Here is a 23,523-nt window from a genome sequence, read left to right as displayed (position 1 = left end):
TGCATAATTTAAAATCTTGGCAGGGGAGGAGGGACTAAAACATTAATGTTACAAATTGTAACAACTCTACAGCTTACAGGAACTACATAACCCACAATGCATTGCACTCTGATGTTACTTTCCTTATTGACATCATGTGTACAGGGAATTGTGGGATTTGGAGAATGCAGGCTGAAGGCAGGCTGAGGGCTGTTGACTACTGTTACATTTTGAGTCTCAAAGTAGTCAGCCAGATCAGAAGAACAGGGGGGCAGGCTTAGGGAACTATTCCAAACGTGAAGGTAACTATTCCAAACGTGAAACGATTCCAAGTGTGAAACTATTCCAAACTTGCTTGAAACTGTTTACTTTTCAAAAAGCTTAAGTGGTATAAAATTTGGCTAAACCCTTTATCAACACTGCCAAAAAGCAGCTGTTACTGGTAATTGTTTTTTTACTGCATAGTAAAATGAAACTGACTCTGCATATGATGCCCCTATCTACATCCTAGAGATACTGGGACTAATCCCCAGGCTGTGGAGTTGCCTATTTTCTGCTACCTTTGGCTGAACTATATGCAATTTCTGGCCTTATTCCAAAAAATGTATTTTTATACATTTACCTTTTTGCTTGCATTCATGATAATGCTGAACCTATTCTACAAACTATTTAAACTTTTTTGCTTCAACTTTGTAGGCTGCTTGTACCATGAATATGTTTTATCTAGATCATCATCGGAAGTAAAAACTGTTAGGTTATTATTAAGTAAATAAATGTATCTGTGTGTATTACTTGCCCCTTAGGGCAGGGGTACATGGGGAGATTAGTCGCACCGCAACAAATCTCCATTGTCGCAGGTGACTAATTTCCCTGCAATGCCATCCCACCGGCTAGAATGTAAATCGCCACCTTGAGAGGAAACTTCGGGCGACATCGCCAAATCGCGGCGCTGCGTATGCCATCCCACCGGCGATTTACATTCCAGTCGGTGGGATGGCATTGCGGGGAAATTAGCTGCCCGAGACAACGGAGATTTGTCACGCGGCGACTAATCTCCCTGTGTGTCACTGCCCTTAACCCAACCAAACTATCTGCAATGGGTTTCAGTAGTTATAAGAAGAGAAGAAAAACAAATGTTGAATGCTGCTTGCAGTTTCTGAAAACATCTTAAAGAATCACGTATTTATTAATTCATATCATAAAATGGGCACTCATCAATAAATCATTGCTGAGCTAAACCTGACGGATTTTCGCCTGGATCTGTTTTTATGCTATTAAGGATTTGCCCTGACATGCTGTCAGTCCATAACTACAAACAGTGCGCTAGCAGAATACATTTAACTTGTCCATATGGAATGGAATGCCAGAATGGAAATTTAAAAAAAAAAAAACTAAAATATTTACCTACTACATTAAAATATAATACAGGGTTATTACATGACACTATATAAACAAGCTGAATGGCACTGAAAACAAACCTGCCTCAAATGAAACTGGGGGGTGATTTATCAATGCTTCAATTTAAAATTTTCCCATGATTCAAAAGTTTTTTTGCGCTAAAACTCCCAATATTCAAATTATGGTTCAAATACTCAAATGTTTGATATTTATTAAATGTACAAAATCTTAAATGTAAAACTTTGGCATCTGAAAGCTTGCGAGTAGCAGTCAATGGGAGGTGTCTTAGGCAAAATCAAGCCATTTTTTTCAATTCAAGATATTTCAGTTTTTCAAGTTTTCAAACTCACAAATTTGAGGTATCTGAGTTTTTTTTATTTGATCAAGTTTTTCATATTTAGATTTTTTTATTAAAAAAGAAAACATTTTTTTTTTAAATGAGAATTTATTTGAAGTAGACCAAAACTCTCAAAAAACCGACTGATAAATAAGCCCATAGGTGTCATGACATGTTTCCCGTCTACCTGACCTTGTTCTTTGCTTGATGCTAATGCATAGGCCCTCTCCATCCGTATGACCTAGGCCTGGGGTACTCGGACTATACACAAACTCCAAGTCAGTAGTATTGCCTATTTACCAGTATACTGCTGGTAATGCTAACAGTACCCTACTGGTACCCTATAAAGCCAGTTTCCATTCATATTCAGACTGTATGTGGAGTTCAGTTTTACCTGCCTCTTTGCTACTGTATCTGCAGTATGCTCTTCTTGGTGATTGTATCAGAAGACTGTATGGATCTATGGTAGAGTCACCAGAATGGTCTATCCTCAGAGTCAAACTGGCCTCCCAGAGCACCACTGGACCTCCTAGGGGTCTAGGCGCTAGCCTAGTTCTATTCCTATCAAACCATTTTTTAAAATCTTAACTGTTTAAAATGTATAACATTTGGCACAGTCTCCATTTTGTTCTTTTGGGAATGGGTCCTGGATGTAGTCCCAGTTCAATCCTGCCTATCCCCGTGCTTCCAGTCCCCCCGCCCCTCCCATGTTTTGCATTTTAACAAAACCTAGCTTATTTCCTAGGAGGTCTTTTCATTCACAGAAAGTTTATTTATTGTGGGGGATAACAATGCCATACGTTCACATGCTGTACCTTTGTCTTAGGCAGGTAAGTTTTGAAACTTGCAGATGATACTGGCTGGTCTGTACTAACCCACTACTGCTTAACATGCTGGTAAAATCACTTTCAATCTGCAAAACATTTCTCTTCTGATCATAGCAACAACCTTGTGTCATTTGGCTTTTCCTTGTATGCTTCCACCCACATACTGATAATACACCTTCCAGTCTAACCTCTTTGAAATTCCATCATACATCATTCCTCTACCTCTGCCAGAAGTCTCTGCCAGGAGTACAGAGACAGAGACTTCTCCAAATGAGTTTCTATTTAACTTGATATGTGGGTGGGAAATTAAAACTACCACAACTTTCTTGCACCTTCCAGATGAAGCCCCACGGGTCAGATGTGGCCACCAAGGGGATTTCTATGCCTTCAGCCTGGGCTTCATAGATATTTTGCATGTCTTCATCATGGTTTCAATTAGGGGATGAGTTCAAAACTGTATGTGACTGGCTGAAGGAAGACTAGGAAGTAGACTCGGAAATGGCTTCCCATTTCCTGTGACACAATCCCTTTAAAAAGAGCATAATTCATAGACAACTTTTTGCAGCAAAACATGCAAATGCACAGAAAAGCTTGTTACCCTGTCGATCCACAATATCCATAAGCCCTTAAAATGAGGCAAAACTAGTACAGGTATTGGACCCCTTATCCGGAAACCCATTATCCAGAAAGTTCCAAATTATGGAAAGGCAATCTCCCATGGATTCCATTTTAATCAAATAATTCACATTTTTAAAAATGGTTTCCTTTTTCTCTGTAATAATAAAACAGTACCTGTACTTGATCCCAACTAAGATATAATTACCCCTTATTGGGGGCAGAACAGCCCTATTGGGTTTATTAAATGGTTAAATGATTCCCTTTTCTCTGTAATAATAAAACAGTACCTGTACTTGATCCCAACTAATATATAATTATCCCTTATTGGGGGCAGAACAGCCCTATTGGGTTTATTTCATGGTTAAATGATTCCCTTTTCTCTGTAATAATAAAACAGTACCTGTACTTGATCCCAACTAAGATATAATTACCCCTTATTGGGGGCAGAACAGCCCTATTGGGTTTATTTAATGGTTAAATGATTCCCTTTTCTCTGTAATAATAAAACAGTACCTGTACTTGATCCCAGCTAAGATATAATTAATCCTTACTGGAGGAAAAACAATCCTATTGAGTTTAATTACTGTTTAAATATTTTTTTTATAGACTTAAGGTAGGAGATCTGAATTACAGAAAGATCCCTTAAGCCGGAAAACCCCAGGTCCTGAGCATTCTGGATAATGGGTCCCATACCTGTACAGGGGTAACTATTATTTAATTCTCTGTCATCCCTTTAGCATAAGCAGGTGAGATACTGTAGGATGCTATCATAGCTAAGTGGTTTTCCTTCCAGAGGCTAGCTCTGTCCAGTATGGTAGAAGAATAAAACATTAACAAGGATATATTTCATTAATGTCACCTATTTTAGCTCGAAAAAAAACTTGACATAATGAGGAGATATTAATTGTTATCCATGGCTCAGAAGAAACTTGCAGAAAAACCTGAAGGTAATGATGACCTTTAGCAAAATGTCCAGCCTACAGGGACAATATCCTTCTCTGCTGTATATTGCCTAGTGCACATCATGCCGTCCATACTTTGATTTCTAAGGCAGACTTGATGGCCCCTAGGTTTGTTGGTGTTATTAGGTGTTTTTGCTGAATTAATGACAGGACATAAAAGCAGACAGAGTTTGATTACAAGGGGTGAAAGAACATTCCCAGAGGCTTCCAGTGTCAGATACTATCTACATCTGTAACAAATAAAAACGGCTATCTTGCTCCATCTTATGGCAGATATTAAGAAATACAGGCAGATATGGTCAATAATCCCAGTCATCCATTCACATAGGCAATTAGTGCATTCAGGCTTAAACTTGTAGGACAGTAAGATGCAACAGATGACTTTACATTATAATATGAAAATGTGGCTCTTTGATAATGATGACAATTTTATTTTACACCACCTTTGATCTCACTTAGTCCTGCAAATTTATATGGCTTTAATGAGCTGCACAACAACATTGCTTGGAGCAGAACATGTCAAGCATCACTGTACATACAAAGTTAGAGACCATGACTGATTGATCTATGCCCCCTCCACTTTCTCAGGTCTTCTGGGAAAATGTTTTTTTTCCAGTGACAATGGGTTCATAAAGCTGAAAGGCAAGGGTCTGAATACCAGGGTGGTTTCTAAGATGGTCAGAGCTAAGTCCCATTGGTTATATGGTTGTACCACCAGTGCCTGAAGCGCGTTTACAGACTTAAAAGTGGTTTGGTATAGAATCTACGAGAATCTACGTCTGCCCCCATCTTATTAATGCCCTTCCCCTTGAGCTCCCTTAGGAACTATAATCTTAGCAGATTATGTTATGTTAGAGTAGATATGGACATGTTTTCCGATTAATTGTGGGACGTACAGGTTCTGCTCCCCTTCTTGCTTACTAGGAGTAAAGATATACAGGGCTGTAAACTTGTAGTAAATAAAACAACACAGTTATACAGAGGTAACATGAAGGGTGAGAAAATGATTCACAAAAACAAAGCACAACAGCTGAGAGGTGAAAGTTGTTCATGTCTAAAGAAACCACAGCAACATAAAGGAAAACAAAAACACATGCAATTAAAACATTAAAGAGAATGCATCCCTTTTTACTCTATATGACATAGGAAATTAATTTAAATGGAAAATCATGAGTTAACCAAGTGCTTGTGTCTTCCCAGTTCCCATTACTCTGCATGGAATGAGGTGGGTAATATCATACTCTTGATTGGGGTAATATGGCATTGCATAATATACTAACTAGTAAAAAGAAGGAAGAGGTGCCATTATCGTGATCCAGGATGAGTATATAACATTATAGTTTGCCTGACTGACCAGGGGTGGATCAGTTGGTGTGGTTGGGAACAGGGTCATAAAATCATACTTTGTTTCCAGTGATCCAGGAAGGTTACCTGCCACCACAGCATATTCTATCTTATAACAGTGTTTTATTGATCCAATAGAGGTATTACAATACAGCATTACATTACAGTTTGCTCTGATTATTTTTTTTCCAAAATTGTGGGGCTACCCCTTGTGGTAGGGGGGGCAGTCTGAAGGTTAGTTAGGGGAAAAGGGGGGAGAATACCTCTTTGCTCTTTGAATATATCTACATATCTATATCTATATATCTAAGACAAGCCATGCTTGAAGAACCATTAAGGAAAAACACATATTTGTTGTCGTGGATATTTTTTAAACTGTGGCCATTAAACCAATGGTTTTGTTTAATGTAATCCTGCTGTGAACTAACAGGAACGAGTTTAGACCTCTAATTGGGACTTGAACTGAAAAAAGTCTGACAACCACTAAGTACCCTGACATCATAGTAACCAGGAAGGTTACATAAAAAAACATCACAGCATATTCCACATGATCCAAAATGGGGGGCATAATATCACATCAAACTGTGAGTGATACAGAAAGGAGACATGGGAAGCTGTGTGTTAGGGCTGATTGGGTAAGGGGGCATGATACTGCATGATGTAGAAGTGACATAACAATATGTTTTAGTGTAGAGTGGTGGAACAGTATCAAGGTGGCCATACACTATAGGATCCCCTCATTTGGCAAGGTCGCCAAATGAGCAGATTTTTCCCCTGGTATGCCTAGCTAAGGTGGGCAATAGAGGAGAAATCTGATCATTTGGCCCAAGGGCAAAACAATCAGGTTACACCAACAGGAATAGGGGCTGTTGGAGCAAAGCCTGCATCAATGAGCAGATGTGGCCCCCGATCCCATGGGAAAATCAAACCTGCCTCATCAACATCTGATTTTCAGTGAGCTATAAGTAGGTTGGACCTGTTGGGGGTCCCCTACCCGAATTGGTCTGAAGGACCCAAAAGGTCATTGATATTCTAAGACAGTTTGCAACCAGTCTTCATTTTTATACTTGTTTAAATAAATGAACATGGTTTTTCGGTTTGTTAACCTTTTGTTTAGCAGCTAGGGTCTTATTTAATCTAACAACTAGGCAGTGGTTTGTATGAGAGACTGGATGAATATGAGAGAGACTGAACAGAATGATGAATAATATAAACCAACAATAAAATTGTAGCAATAGTTTTTTTGGCTGCAGGGATCAGTAACCCCCATTTGAAAGTGGAGGAGGCAGAGACCAATGAAGACCAATTGCAAAGCTGCTAGAAACAGGAGATTCTATAGGTAAACCACCCCTTTAAATCTTGCTATGTATGGCCACCTTTACAGTGTGCGTTTATGCCAGAATAGGTGCCACAAAAGGTGCCGTGCCACAAGCTGCCATGTATAATTCATGCCTTCTAACCCTTAACACTGTCTTTAGGGATACACACTCTTTAATGTAAGAAGGATGAGCTTAGGTTATCAGTACAACCTCAGTCCACTAACTACTTCAGTAACTTGCCTTTTCTCCCATTTACAGGTGGAGTTTGTTGTTTCTCCTCACAATCTTTATGACATTAAAAACAGATAACAGTTAATAATCATCTGGGTTCTGACTGAACAATAGAAGAAGCAGCTAAAGTCAGTACGGACACTCATTAGGGTTGTGATTGACCATGAAAGCACATCAAATCAACAAGGACAGTCACAAGGGTTTTCATTAACCAATAATGTTAATCCACAGACGGTAATGGTAAGGACAGTTTATGGTCCTGAGAGACCAGTACATTTAACACAGTCAGTAATAACACTCACTAGGATTCTCACTGACCAATGGAATCACATACCAGTAAGGACAGTGATTAAGTTTCTGACTAAAATAAAAACACCCCAAAGCCAATAAGGCTGGTAACCAGGGAACGGTCTGCAGGGCAGACACAAAACAGCGGAACAGTATGGGACATTCACACGTTATATTTTAAATTACATGATTAGATGTAATACAAACCAAAATTCCCTCAGATGATAGGATAAGGATCAATGGTAGGCAATCTGTAGTGCTCCAGATGCCATAAAACGATGCAAAGAACTAAAGTTCCCAATGAACTGAGCACTGAAGGTTGCCAACCCCTACAAATAGACCTTATGTTTTTGGTAGCCATTTGTGTGACACTTTCAATTCAAGTCCAATCTGACTATGAGCATTAGGGACAGGTATATATTGGTATACAGTATTTGCAATGGGATGCATCCATATTATATACTTGCCTTAAAAAGCGGTAAAGCCTAATGTAAAAGTTGTTCTTATATTAATATTTGCTAAAGCTTGTTTTAGCATTTGTACCCCTTAATTGGCATCAGAGCAACAGATTAAAAAATGCAAATCCAAATTTTTTGCCATTAGCATTGGATGGGTGGGGAGGTGTTACAGCAAAGAAGAAAATGGACAAAGTGGTTGAAAGAAATGGAAGGTATAAGGCAACATGGGGATGAAATGTAGAATAAGATTTTAAGACTAAATCACTGAGAAACTGGGAAAATGGAAAGGGGAGCATTTAGGAAAGAGTTATATGCGGTAAAATGGGCAGGAAGAGAAACAGGCACAAGTAGCGCAGAGGGGCAGGGGAGGTTGCGAGAAGACTGAAGAATGGGGTAGGAGGGAGAGAGAAATGGAGGGAATGCTGTAGGATGAGAAAAAAGAAAGTGAACTTTAGAGAAAGGGAAATAAATACAGAAAGGAAGGAGGGAGCTGAAAGACAGAAGAGACAAAGAGAACACAGATGATGACAAATTGTGTTGGATGTAGGCAATGGTGTTGGCACAACTAACTGGCAAATGAAGCAAACTCTTTATTCTGATATTTTCCAATATTTTTTGGTTTATAAAAAAAAATATTTAAGAAAATAGGGAGGAAAGAGGTAAATGTATGCATTATATACTCAGTATTTGGTGCTAATACTGACCATTACACTGGCCTAATAAAGAGGCAAGGAAGGATCTTCTATTCAACCCTAAATTTGCAGCTCCACCTCAATGGGTGTCTAAATTTCTCTAATACTCTATAATGACACCAACCTGCCTCCAGCTCTGACCTTTGCTCTTCAACATGTTGGTATTCCTCTTCTTCATTCGTAAGGTGAGGAGAATGAGAGAAACACGCGCATGTGGTTACACACACACGCAAAACACAAAGACAGCAGACACGTGCATGATCAGGAACGTCACACACAAACAATGGGCATGTCACAAAGATCTACATTATGGAGCAATAGAGACTTCCATATCGGTGGCTGTCCCTATTGGATTGGCTACAAAATCCAAGAATAGTGATAGATTCTATTTGGATATGTATATTTATTTCTATTTATTGATGACTAAAGGTTCTTCCCTTAAAATTCTGTTGTTACCCAATAGTAACCTGGTATTTTCATGGATGAGAGGCAAAAAGTGACCCAATGGTAAAGGGGCTTTTCCTACAGTTAAACTATATTTGCTCAAACTTTGTCTATCATTTGTATATGCTTAGACATACCATGCAGCAATATTGATACGTCTGCTCAGCTGTCACAAGAGGCACAGGCAGGCTGGCCGTGTGAAGTAGTTGTGTGTGAAGGTGCTACACACAAATGTTGCAGGCACTACGTCGCATCGGAGACCAATGATATTTGTTCCCTTTGTATACACTAGTATAGCTATACACAAACTGCACCTAAAACTGGCCATATACAAGACAATAGTAACTGCTAACTTGGCCACTCGTGAATGAGCTAGTGGTTTAATGGTCTGCAGCTGATATCCTATCAGGGTCTGGCCAGATATCCAGTAAGAAGACTGGTGGAACCTGTCAAGCAAGAAACAGTTTAGGCTGTGGATTCAGCAATTTAACCAAAGACCTGCAGCTAAATGACTGGAACAGTCCCAATGTGGCCACCTACTTGCCAGCTCTGGCCACATTCTATTTTTTCAGCCTTGTTAATTTACCAGATCTAGAGATTTATGGCCATCTTCATTATTACTACATACATTTTCAACATCAGAATTCAAAAAGTAAATGAGCCCTCAATAAGGCTCCTTTAATAACAATGGGAAAATTTCTCTAAATGCAGTAACCCACAGCAGGCAATCACCTTTTTACGAGTATAACACCAACTGGTTAGTATAGGTTTCTGCACTGGGGAAATTGCCGAAGGTTTGTAAATAGCTCCCAATGCTTTATTAAATAAATGGTAATAAATGATATAAGTTGTCCTCAATAGCTATAGTATCAATAAAACAAGTTTATTTGTGGATTAGTATTTTTTTTTCTATGTGTCCAAAAGAGTTGATAAACTAATACCTTCATCAGGTCCCAACTCTTTGCCATTCTTAAATCCTAAAGCATCACATGTTACACTCATATCCCTTAACCTCTGGTGTAACCAATCACTTCTTGTTGGATTAACAGTAGTCACATTCAAAAATGTACCTATCAGAATGCAGTTTGCTCATTGTTCAATAACAGAAGTGTATTTAAGGAGCATGAAACAAACAGGGGTTGAGTTCTACAAGTCTGACAGATGTGTTACGTTTGTTTTAATGAAGAGACAAAATGTACAGGGCAAAGTTGTCATTGGTAAAATAAGCACACTGTAATTTAAACTGTAAAAAAAACTCTAAAATTAGCATGTACAGCCCCTAGAATAATATACCCTTCTCCATGCATGCAGATTTATTTTGTTTCTGTATTACAATCAGCTGAACTGCAGCTCTTTTACTGACTTCCTTGTCTAGTTTGAAGCTCAGCCCCTTTTGCTTTCTGAGCACTCCTTCTCTATCCTACTATGAAGAACTCAAATAGGTGCCAACTGTGCAAGCATGATTGATTTCAATTGGAGCAGAGGCCCAATAGACACCTGTTTGTTCTTCATAGTAGGAAAAAAGCAAAAGGGAGCGGAGCTTCATGCTAGACAAGGAAGTCAGTAAAAGAGCAGCAGTTCAGCTGATTGTAATACAGAAACAAAATAAATCTGCATGCATGGAGACATTTTCAAATGGGTTGACCTTCTGTCACCTAGTGTTTTAGGTAAGATCCTGGGATTGTTTATTAATGCAGTTAAACAACTGCTAGGGAAGGCAGTTTGTCCATCTCCATTTTAAGGGAAGCACAATAAAAAGAATAAAAACAAACCATTGCCCAAGCAGGCACTACTAAAATAAAAAGAACACAGCACAGAAATTCTAATAGGAAATACACACACACCCTTCATAACAAAGAGAGCGCCTGCAATTGACATCTTTCAGATTGTACAGTTTTCTGAAACAAAAAGGATTGTTTGCAATGCTTTGCACTGCGATTGGTAAGAAGTCATAGTCGTACATTAGGCGTGACCAATGATATATATATATGCAACCATGCTGTAATGTAATAACATGAGAAGCAAGTTCATATATTTGTATAGATTATTTATGCCTATGAGAAGGAGCTATAATAATATTTACAAATACGTTGAGGTTATATAAGGAAAAATAAATGCAAAAAATTAAAGCTATTCAAACAAAAGTGTCAACTGAATCAATAAATGCCACTTTAATACCCTTATAAATATTTAGTATCAGACTTCCAGCAAATCGAATCAAAAAGACATCAATTGCAGTTGGGTTTTCTTTTTGCTTCTTGCCCTCCCAAAGAAGGCAAGTAAGTGAAAATAAACCCTTCTTTGTGTACAGACCTTCATAAAGCTCTATTTCCTTGTCTCCATTTTCTGGGGGAAACAGAAAAAGGCAACCAAAACACAAGGGTTAAAAATAAAAGACATTTTGCAAAAGGGCAAAGTACAACTTAATAAGGAAAACAAACGAGATCTGTTAGAATGGAAGGAGGCTTAGGATTCCAAGGTTAAAGCAACGTGAGTGTTAATTGCATCCCTATATTCTTGTACAGGTATATTACTATACTTACACAACACAAGGTACTTTTCTTCCTAACTGTTTAAGCAGACTCTGAGATACGTTGATGATGTATGCCCTTTTTTTTTTTTTTTTTTTTTGCTAGATGTTGCAAGTGGCAACATTATAGAATTATAATGCACTACATTATAGACAGTGATGTATATTTACAACTGTCAAAAAGACGGCATGCTTCACTGTTGAGGGACATCTTTTCCCAAAGCGTCTTCCACATTAGCTTATGGGTTTCCAACAACTGCTAAAGATGCCATAGATGAAGGGATACCATGGTTATGAAACTGTTGAGCTGCAAACTATAGATTTTGTGTGAGAACCCCTAAATTACATAAAGAACAATGAAAACTGCCTGTATCAAAAGCTTCTGTATTCACATTTGTTCAATGAAAGACAGAAATGCAGCATTCTATTAGGCTCCTTTTTCTCATATAATTACATCTTATTCATGATGTCATACTAAAACAGGTTGTTTGTTTATACAGGCTATATACATGTCTAATTAAAGGAAAACTATACCCCCAAACAATGCAGGTCCCCCAAACAAAACGGCTTATATGTAAAACCCAATTTCATCTAAATAAACCACTTTTTAATACTTTTTAGTAGTATGCGCCATTGGATAATCCTAAATAGAAAATTGCCATTTTAATAACTAAGGGCGGCCCCCTGGGATCATACACTTCATGTGCACACAAATAAACCAAGGGCACACGTGCATGCTAGGTCTGAGCCGCTGGGGCACTGGGAAAAATCCTGGTGGGCCCCGCCGCAGGTGAGTTTCATTTAGGCGCACTCGGGGGCAGGGGATCGGAGGGTATTGGGGGCTCTTGCATGGGATGGGGAGGTGAAGGCGGTGGGGGCTGTTGGGGAGTCTGAGGCAGAAGCTTCGGTGGGCCCTGCACCCCCCAGTCCAACCCTGACCACTGAACTGTACCATTTTCACATGACCAAACTGCAGGATATGCCTTCTGTTCTTTCTCCTGCTGTGATCTACAAACCAATGTGCCTTCAGTCTCTTGCTTATATATACTGCACTTTTATGTGTTTCCATGCACTTACATATTTACTGTATTCTCTCTTACTGCCCCTCGTCTGTATTGAATAAATATTGAGTATGTTGTAGATGGTCCCTTTCACTAAGCCATGGCCAGAGGACTATGAAACTGGATGGAGATTTTTCTCATAATATGTGTGCCCTGAAATGTTACCTTGGCAGCTGCTTGTTACAACACTGATTAACTTGATTAGAAAATTCAAAATCTTTTGTAAAGTTGTGTACTGAATAAGTCTGAACTTGCACCCCGCATTAAAATGAGCAGTGTTGTCACAGTGTATATATACTGTATATATATTTGTTTATACTGCAAGAGAGAATCACCGAGCAAAAACAATATCCATAAATACTAATGGAAGATGACTGGCACTAGACTGTTTTTGGTTGAGTGAAATCTCTAGGTAATAGATATATATAAGCATGGTCTTCCCAACTGTGTGATTTTCCAGTGGTTGCAAACTCAATGAAAACTGAATATGGCAGTTCTTAGGAGCAAGAGGACAGGGAGCTGGGAGTACCTGTTCCAGAGGATAGGTTGCAACCAAACAAAGGTATATGTCTAAAAACAGTACAAAATGCAAAACCTTAAACGTAAATTCTCAGCTAAATAGGCCACTATAATAATCATGAATTAAAATGGGAAAAGCTATTTATCTGGCTCCTGATGAAACTGGCCCTAGTATATGTATGTATGTGCTTCACAGCCTGTGTAACTAATAAACTCTCTCTGTAAAGCCCTGTGTAATATAAGTATTCTTACAAGTAAGGATAATAATATTTATAACAGGTATTCATGTTATGTGGCATGGAGTTGTGTACATATATATCTCCTTATTATGTTAGCCTATAATGAAAACTTTGTATTATGGATACGTGAATGCTAATGGTAATAAGAATTACTCATTATTCATGATCGACATACAACATATCAACCCACATCTATTGTGGTATACCAACCAAAGGTTACACACAGTACTTGATGCTGGATTTGGCCTTGGAAGGAGCAGATAATTATTTTTTTCATTCCTTGTGAAAAAATTAAAACCCAGCAAAACCAAGAAATTGCAAACTCTGGATGATAATACTTACTTCTTTCTAACGTGCCTTTTGGGGGAAGTTGCGGGAGCTGGCGCCCCCTCCGCCCTGCTAACGGGGTGCCTGAAGGACTTGTCTGAACAGAGCCGGTACGAGGAGGGTGTGCCCTAAAAGACATATGTTAATGTAAAAGAGAAAAGTTAAAAACCAGATCAACATCAAATTAAACAGCAATAAAGTTAAACTACTTCACAGGTATTACATGTACAACTAATCTTCAGAAAATTCTATTTCAGTATCACTATATATATACATAAATATATATGTACACATTTATAGCATTAGCCAGTTTCTAAAAGACTTCTGGGAAACCACTGGTACAATATAAAAAACTATGCTCAATTTTACCATTACTCCTTATCCAAAAAAAAAATATTACTTTTTGGTACAACAGCTTCCAGTCACATTATCAGAACAAGTTAGCACATACAGACATAGTATTAACGGTTCCATGGCACATGATGAAATAAAAGTTAATTTAATGAGGTAACGCTGGTGACAGTCTTTATAACCATTATAAATCACATGAAAAGGTTAGAAGATGCTACCCAACTGCAGTAAGACTATAACTACTGTGCCCTATGTACCCATGCCAGCAACTGCTATAGATTTGTGTGAACCTGTATATCAATTGTATTAAATATTTAGCTGTTTCTAGGGATGCACAGAATCCAGGATTCGGTTCGGGATTCTGCCTTTTTCTGCAGGATTCAGATTTGGGTTTGATTTGGGTTTTCCTTAGATGGTGGGGACATCTCAACTATCCTGGATTAGAATCCCAGTTCCTAACGATCATTATGGGTGAGTTGTGGGGTGCCAAGTTGGATTTATAGTTTAGTTTCATACAATTGTGCTCTGTTAATGAAAACTCTGGTTTCAGAATGACCATTTCCCTGAATATGTTTGCATATCAAGATTGGCTACAGGCTGGCCCTCCTTGGTCAATATACCCATATTATCAAGAACTTCCTGACGTGACCATTAAAAACAATGATTGTTACTTCCTTGCTGCTGAACGAAGAAGAACCCAGATTGTCTTGCGTCAACGTTTTATACACTTTATAAAACTTTCTATGACTTTGAATTTTCCAGAGGTCAATGTGAATAAATCCAAATTTCAGCTGACAATATGCATGGCCTGATGTTTTTAATATACCTTGAATAATGGAATCAAGATAAGATCTATTCACCGCTGAATTGATAGAGGGCATTAAGCACAATGTATGCAAAGGGACTATTAACATTTGGCTGAGAACATTCCACGTTCCTGTTTTGAACAGAAACCAGCAGATAAGGTCATATTGGCTAGTACTAGGCTAATGGGAAATGTTGACAATTCAAAACCAGTTGGAGGGACATCTTTGGCCAGGAGAACCTTTCTATCTAATACCAGACAAGTAACTGTCAGCTGACTTAAGTTCCCTTGCCTGAGTATATCACTTCATTTCTCCACTACTTGACTGACATTTGCACAGTGTGTGATTTATAATAGGTTAATAAGTACTGAAAAATATATCTCCCGTCACAGGTGGAAAAAAAACATTTTGTGTAGAGAGGAACAAACCCCTCAAGCTTTGTTCCCTTAGAAGCAACAAAATGCTTTCTTTATACAAGATATGGATTTCTCGACTTATTAACTTTAACCAAGAAAATAAAGAGATTATATTAAGAACACATTGTTCATATGATGACATGAAAATTATCCCATAAGCAATGTCTGATGGAAACAATATCTCATTCTGCAAGAGAAGACATGATTGTTATGAAGTGCACTGGATGTTAGACCCAGGAATTCCTGAACAATGAGAAAAGAATCACAAAACAAATGCAGTTAAATACTGTTAGTAAACAACATAGAATGGCGGCCACACCATTATATCCGCAGGAGAATATAAGTAGTGTGTTAGCAGTCGGAACGTTAGTATCTACTGTTAAACGTGATCAGCCGAGAATGACAAAGGTACTGGTTAGCTACTGGGAAAATAAAATGGTGATTTAGTGGGGTGGGGGCAAGAGAAGAATTAGGCTGAGCGATTGGCATTTTTCACCTCGATAAGGCGGGTGAAGGAGGGGCAGATCTTCCCGTCATTAATGAAGGCATCGACCTCATGAGGTTTGAGTCAGGACGCTCAGTAGATCGGGAGCGGGAGCTGGTCCGCTCCAGCACAGGCCGTTGTTCAGTGGACCTGGATCTTTGATATGGCTGTCTATCTGCCGCTTCACAATTCCTGTAATGTTAGTCAAAAAGCCGCTCAGTTGACCTGCTGCCATGTTTTGCGATGGTGAGCTATTTATGTTTGGGTTACGCAGTCCCACAAGGGTAATGTCATAAATGTCACAAAGTTTGCACCCAATGTAGTAACTAGGTCTGGACTGGGAGTCAAAATAGGCCCTGACATTTCAAGTACACAGATGCCCAAACAGCCCCCACCAGCCCAATAAATAGTGAGTGTCTGTGGCATTTTACAGCAGCCCCTCTGGCATCTTACAGAGCCCACAGATTGCCAATATGGGCTTTCTAGTAACCCATAGCAGATTATGAGCAAACTTTGCGCCTTTATCACATTACACGTTCTGACATTATACTCAGAGAAAAGGCATTGTTCATAAAAAATAAGAGGAAAAAAAATGTAGTTATATAATACCTGTACATACGAATAATAGAGAACATGAAATAACAGGGCTATGATTTAAGGTACTAAACAATCATCCTTGGCACATTCTTGGCACCATATAATATAGTTAAAACTGTGCTTTGGGTCACAGCTCACAACCATACATTTGCATTGTGGGAAATAAGTGTACTGTGTAATACACTACCCATGCCTAGGGGTGGGTTAATACTCAGCGATTCTTGTCCCCGATCCCACTCAACTGGTACATGAGTACAGCAAGCCTATTGTCCATACTTATCATTATTAGAAAAACAGAAGCCTGAAACTTGCAGTACATATTTATAAAACATCTGTTTCATGCATAATTATTTCTTGTTGCTTATTTATATTTAATGATTTATTTATGAGTTGCTCAACTTAACATTTTTTCCAGATTTGGGTGCGTTGGGTCATAGCTATAACCACACATGAAGATTTTCTGGGAAATAAGCATGCTGTCTAATACACTACTCATGCCCAGTAGTGGGTTAATACAGGTATGGGATCCCTTATCCGGAAACCCCTTATCCAGAAAGTTCCGAATTACAGAAAGGCCATCTCCCATAAACTCCATTATAAGCAAATAATTCTAATTTTTAAAAATGATTTCCTTTTTCTCTGTAATTATAAAACAGTACCTGTACTTGATCCCAACTAAGATATAATTACCCCTTATTGGGGGCAGAACAGCCCTATTGGGTTTATTTAATGGTTAAATGATTCCCTTTTCTCTGTAATAATAAAACAGTACCTGTACTTGATCCCAACTAAGATATAATTACCCCTTATTGGGGGCAGAACAGCCCTATTGGGTTTATTTCATGGTTAAATGATTCCCTTTTCTCTGTAATAATAAAACAGTACCTGTACTTGATCCCAACTAAAATATAATTACCCCTTATTGGGGGCAGAACAGTCCTATTGGGTTTATTTAATGGTTAAATGATTCCCTTTTCTCTGTAATAATAAAACAGTACCTGTACTTGATCCCAACTAAGATATAATTACCCGTTATTGGGGGCAGAACAGCCCTATTGGGTTTATTTAATGGTTAAATGATTCCCTTTTCTCTGTAATAATAAAACAGTACCTGTACTTGATCCCAACTAAGATATAATTAATCCTTATTGGAAAAATGAGTCTATTGGGTTTATTAAATATTTGAATGGATTTTAGCAGACTTAAGTTATGGAGATCTAAACTACGTATAGACCCCTTATCCGGAAAACCTCAGGTCCCGAGCATTCTGGATAGCAGGTCCCATACCTGTACTCAGTAGTGCTGCTTGGGGGATGCCCCCTCTCCCAGCAGTCTAGGTGCATATGGGGGGACACCACATTGCCAGATCTTGCAGTCAGTGGTGGGCTTGGGGCACATCAACCAATGAATTTAGGAATGGCTTGCATTGTGTTTTTATTCAGACTTTTATATTTGATTCATGTTTGTGTATTAGCAAGCCTTGCTATTCTCCATGTTTGACATTATTACTGTATTATGATATAAAGCCTCAAACTGCAGATTTATTGACAATCACCTGCATTTGCCCTTCCCCACCGCTTGTGAGCTGCCATTTGAGCATGTATTAATTCGGCCTACTTGGGGAACATTTACTAACAAAGGGTAAATTTGCCCCAAAGCAGTAACCTAGAGCAACCAAACAAATGTTTACATTTATTATGCTATGTGCTAAAACCTTATCTAAGCGGACAGCTGATTGGTTATTATGGGTTACTGAAATGGGTAAATGACATAAATGGGATAAATAAATCCTTGATAGTCACTGAAACACAGGTCTTCCCTCAGCCTCAATTTATGGGTTTCTTAAGGGCTCTGGCACATGGGGAGATTAGTCGCCCGCGAACAGGGAGATTTGTCGCGGGTGACTAATCTCCCCGTGTGCCAGAGCCCTAAAGAGAAAAGGGCAGGGTGCATTTTTATTGAACAACAGGTCAGGCTACAACATTCTAAGAGTGAAGACACACGGAGCTACTAGTAGCAGCTACTTGTTGTGGCTACTAAAACAGACAATGCTGATCTTTTACTGATAACTGTCTCTATGTGTGTTTTAGCACATTTTAGCAGATTTTCTGGAGTTTAGGAGCCGTGAAAAAGTAGCTGCAACTAGTAGCTCAGTGTGTCTTCACCCTAATAACATCTTACAGGGTATAGTTAGTTGCTAGGTACGTTTGTAGGTCAGACAAGAACATGGCACTTTCAAAGGAAAAGAACAGGTTAAGGTTCTCTCAGTCACTACAACATATCAACATTGAAAACCTATATTTATATTTCGTTGACCCATAATACATGTATGTAGAGGTATAAGAAGAATTATGGTTCTGGGTACATTTTCATTCTTTTTGGCTTCTTTGTGTTCTTCATGTTAGATAAAACATTTAACATATTTAAGACATATCATTTTGTTACAGGACTTTTGTCTGATTGCCACAAAAACCTCCATTTTGTTCATGTAACTGTGTAACTACAATATACAATATAACTACACAAACTTATCTCATTACTGTTAAACTTATCTCATTACTTTTTGCTGTATTTGGTACCATCATATTGTCCATACAAAGTAAAAAAACAATTGCGTCAGCATATTTCTATACATAAGACACAGGTTTTAGGCAAACATCTGACATGGAGTATTTAATAGCACATTACAAATGCACAACCAGTACAAAATCTACAAACCAAACTTACCTGAAAACAATGTAATGATACATACATATAAAGATAATTGGGAAAGAACAGAAATAAACACAAGCCAGAGGGCACTATGGTAACTACTCTAAACACATTTCTAATGTGCATTTCTGTAGCATAAAGCTGTAGCGAGCATCTAACTCCACGGCTTTTCTAGCTGACTAAAAAGAGAGTTTTGCCATTTCTAAATGTTTCATTCAAAAGTTCTGCCATTTCAAACATGAATGCTCAGAGCTGGTGGAGCTGTTCTACTGCTTCCTATGGGGAGGACTTCAGGTTAGAGATGGTATTGCAGGTTACAAAGCACACCGGCTATACCCATTGGCATGGCAATGGCCCTCTCTCCTTTGGGATTCTGGACTGCAGGTATAGGTAAAAGAGACCCATCCAGAGCTTGACCAATAAATATATTTTGGTGACTATGCTAAATAAAGCCTGGGCATTATACATTCTAGTTCTCCTTTAAACAGTGAAACTGGGTGTATTCAAAGCAAATTTTACAATGGGTCAGAACACCTGATATTTTTTCCCAAGAATCAAGAATATAAAGGTATACTTTCTAGAAACCAATGAATAAATGAAACAGGGACAAGCTGGGCTATATTCTAGGTACAATAATCTCCTAATCTTTGCAACACAAGAACATCTTACAGCTGCAAAAAGAAAATGAAAGCAATTTTTTCTGATTCCAGTTAGTAAATTTACTGAAATGTCCCTAATTCTATAAAACTATGTTCAAAGTAACCAAGGTTACTTAGGTTTTTTATTTTATAGCTCCATTTTTAATAATCATCAATCTCCAAAAACAAATACATTGCAGACTGTATAAAAATAATGTGAATTGCAACATCCTAATATTATTGATGCTGCTTAATTGAAGCTGTTAAAAATGGTAAAAGGTATTTTGATTGCAAGACCTTTGCTAGAGGGAAAGTACAGGTACCACAGAAGGGCTAATTATATTATTATATTATAACAGCACCAATTCTATCTTACTCTCGATTCTGTTCTGCTACCACAAGGCTTCAATTAAGGCCCATTGTAATTAGCAAATATTCTCAGTAGCCTGCTGTAATGTTCTGATCCCCAGATATTCTATGGGAGAATTCCCAGTGCTCCCACACTATTTCCTGTTAGAGTTAGAGCTGCATTATTTCCTGTCAGCTGATCTCTGAGGGAGCACACAGCCCATCACTAAATGGCGGCTCAAGGGAAAGGATGTAAAAGGGCAATATTTACTGATATATATATTCCAGTTTGGCGAGATTCTTTAATAGGTCACTTAACATAATATAAACTATCTGTTGCTTAAGTATTCATTCTGGGGGTATAGTTTTCCTTTAATGCAGAGCTTGGAGACCCCACACTAAGCAAAATGGGAATTCATTTTCTTTGGTTCCTGACTCAAAGTCTGCTGTAGGTGAAGACATCTTTCCCTTAAATTTAGTTTTGTGAAAACTCAATTGGGTGAGCAGACTTTGCCACTGTAGCTACCCAAATGAGGCCTGCCATCTCCACCATATTCATATTCAAAATAAAATACTTTGTTTATCTAAGCTCTCCCCCTGTTTCGGTAGTTGTCTGTATATGTTTTGGGGTGCATAACTTGTAATCATTCGACCCCTTTTGTATTATAATTGTAACTCTAAAGGAGGGCTTTAAGCTTTCCAATACTTACGCCCCCAAAGCTATTCTGCTATACTTCCCATCACCCTAAAGCCAATAGCTTTAGAGTGCTCCAGAGTGTATCAAAAGATACAAACCTGCCAGTATTAGCAAAGAAGAGGCCAAAAGAGCAGGGGGTGGGGGAAGAGGCGGGGCTGTGAAGTTGAAGGTGGGGAAGAGGCGGCCCGTTATGTAGCGGGGGCGGGGCTAAGACACGTCAGTGGGCAGAAGGTTTGAACCGGACAGCCCTTCCAAAAACTGGGCTGTCTGGGTCAAAACCAGACTGGTGGCAACCCTACTAAGGACATGTATTTAACTAACGTGGACTATACTATATGCATATAGATGGGTATGAAAGGGAAAGGACGCAGCAGTGGGAATGATGGAGGCTGTAGTCGGTTAAGGGCCAGCCAGCGATTCTCCCCAACAGCAATGTAAGCAGAGAGCTTCACTGTAATATGGATTACATTAGAACAGCAAAATGTCAGAGGTTTTGGATACTATGGAAACGCAGAAAGGTTAACATTAGGTGGGTTGTTATTTCCCCTTTGAATAAAAGAGGCAGTTAATAACATTTAATCCCATGAAATGCCACATTCATTAGTTCACTTCAGAGACTGGTGGGTTGAATTGTATTTCTTGAATAATTGCTTATCTTTAAGATGCATCAATCTTTTCTGAAATATAAATAAATAAAAAGATATCTGTGTGTGTGTGTGGGGGGGGGGGGTTTGTATGTGTAGCTCCAATGACACATGTATATCTGTACCAGTATTAAAGTGATTGTGTAGTAAGTATCAGCTCATGGGTTGCCACACATAGGCCCCTAAACTACATTCTATTAACTATAGGAGTATTGGCATGAGAGGTTCATTATAATGACAGCCGCCATTGGTCGATTTTGTGACTACAAGGAACAATTATGTAGACGCCAGTAATAAGATATTAGCTCTTCTAACAACGGGAACAGATTATCTTTGGAAGATCTGGGGGAAAGAGCCCTGGTGAGCTAAACAAGACTGATCCAATTATTTAACAATGGGGACAAGTATTGTGGCAGTTCTGACCAGTCAGGAGAAAAAGCCATCTATAGTCTGATGTGGTCTGCAGGTGATGGGATTTCCTACTCTTTCCAATTGACAATGGAACCTGATTAGATATTAGTGAAAACCACAATTTTAGCCCTGTAGGCATGGACCAAGCCAGGAAGTTGGCTATCAATGTGCACAATCCTGCTTGGTTATCACCAACATGGAGCCTGAGACCTGGCTAAACATGGGAACCAAGAGAACCAGATACAGAGGAAAGAGGTCGCTTTTCGGGTTGCTGTGGTTAGGAGAGGGTAACAGGGGGCACAGTCAAAAAACCAAATGATATATATCACTAATTAATTTTCCTTTAACACAGATACAAATATCCACAGCTACCACAGTTAAGAGACAATGGAATTGGCTTCTGTCCATCTATACTGAAACTACTATTAAAGGAGAAGGAAAGGTAAAAACTAAGTAAGCTTTATCAGAAAGGTCTATGTAAATACAGCCATAAGCACTCACAGAAACAGAATCCTCTGTCAAAAGAAAGACAGGATTTCTTGTCTTCTTTTGTGTACACATGTTCATCGGTATCAGACTTCCTGCTCTCACAAAAATCCTTCAGGGCATGGGTGCAAGTCTGCTCAGTTTGCTCCTCTCTCCCTCCCTTTTCCTCCTCCCATCAGAATTTTCTCCCCCTCCCATTTCTGTGTAATCTTAGCTACCAACAGCTAGAGCTGCAGCAGGAAAGCTACTGAGACCAAGCTAAAATGGCTGTTTACTCAGGTATGGTAAAGCTTTCTGCAGAATAAATATAGTGTCCTACCTTGCACTATTGTGACTTATTTACTGGCAATAAAATGCCAACATGTCTTTGCTTCTCCTTTATGTAACTTAACTGAAAGCACTGGCTGTGAGAGGATACTGGGAATTCTAGCAGCTGAAGCACACAAGAATAGCCTTGGCTAAGGGGGAATACACTATTGCATGTTCTACAGTGGTTGAAACTGTGCTTTACTTACCCCTGAGGTTCTGCTGAGCCATTGACTACATGGTCTGCCCAGGAGCTGGCACCATTGTATAACCTTTACAATGCAGTCAAAATAAAAAGTGTTACAAAATGAGCAGGAAATCACATGGGAAGACGCTGCTTGTATAAGCCATAATGCTACTGGTATAGGATCTTTTATCAATGAAATACCAGCCAGGCAATTCCCCACACTGGGGGTCATTTATCAACACTGGGCAAATTTGGCCATGGGCAGTAACCTATGGCAACTAATCAAATTGTTACATTTTTGTTCTACCTACAGCTGGTTGAAGAAAGGTAAATCGCTGATTGGTTGCTATGAGTTACTGCCCAAGAGCAAATTTGCCCAGTGTTGATATATGACCTCCAATTTAAGTAAACTTTTCACTCTTGCCCACAATAAGCAAGTTCAGCATATGTTAAATTCATGTCATGGCACAAATGCTCTTTTTTTTTTTTTTTTGTTTAATCATATTTTTATATATTTTAGACATGGAGATCCATTTTATGGGCAATCACAGGCATTATAAGAGGCATTATAAGAGATCTCATACCTGCATACAGAGCTTTATACAACAACTGCTTGAATGGCAACAGAAGGCACAACCTGTGGCACCTCAGCAACTAGCAGCCTGAGGTTTGTGGGAATTGCACAGGTTTGTTGTGAGCCATAAACCCAAACCACTGCAACACAGCACATTGCAAACCCAAAGGACAAATTAGGCCTACTATGGCACTCCATTTAAATTGATAAATGAGAAAAATAATCTCTGAAAGACCAACCTGGGGCTTCCCCTGTTACTGCACTACACCTGCTGGGAACTGTAGTCCAGCAAC

The 23,523-nt window shown here is 38.8% G+C and overlaps 1 protein-coding gene across 41 annotated transcripts in view; it reads right to left on the bottom strand.

Annotated features, from left to right (window-relative positions):
* Positions 1 to 23,523, bottom strand: part of rims2 (regulating synaptic membrane exocytosis 2) — a 336,201-nt gene that overhangs the window by 64,738 nt on the left and 247,940 nt on the right. For 29 of the 41 annotated variants that reach the window (XM_031903571.1, XM_031903547.1, XM_031903548.1 and 26 more), the window contains 2 exons: positions 15,643 to 15,822; positions 13,589 to 13,701 (listed from right to left, as the gene is read on the bottom strand). In XM_031903571.1, coding sequence (XP_031759431.1) covers positions 13,589 to 13,701; positions 15,643 to 15,822 — 293 coding nt within the window. Of the gene's footprint in view, positions 1 to 11,210; positions 11,244 to 13,588; positions 13,702 to 15,642; positions 15,823 to 22,678; positions 22,742 to 23,523 lie in introns of all 41 variants that reach the window. The other 12 variants (XM_031903569.1, XM_031903580.1, XM_031903583.1 and 9 more) reach the window with 4 other exon arrangements.

The sequence above is a fragment of the Xenopus tropicalis genome, chromosome 6 (assembly GCF_000004195.4).
Source record: "Xenopus tropicalis strain Nigerian chromosome 6, UCB_Xtro_10.0, whole genome shotgun sequence".
NCBI lineage: Eukaryota > Metazoa > Chordata > Amphibia > Anura > Pipidae > Xenopus > Xenopus tropicalis.
The sequence above is the reverse complement of the archived record's forward strand: the minus strand, read 5'-3'. Positions and strand labels throughout refer to the sequence as shown.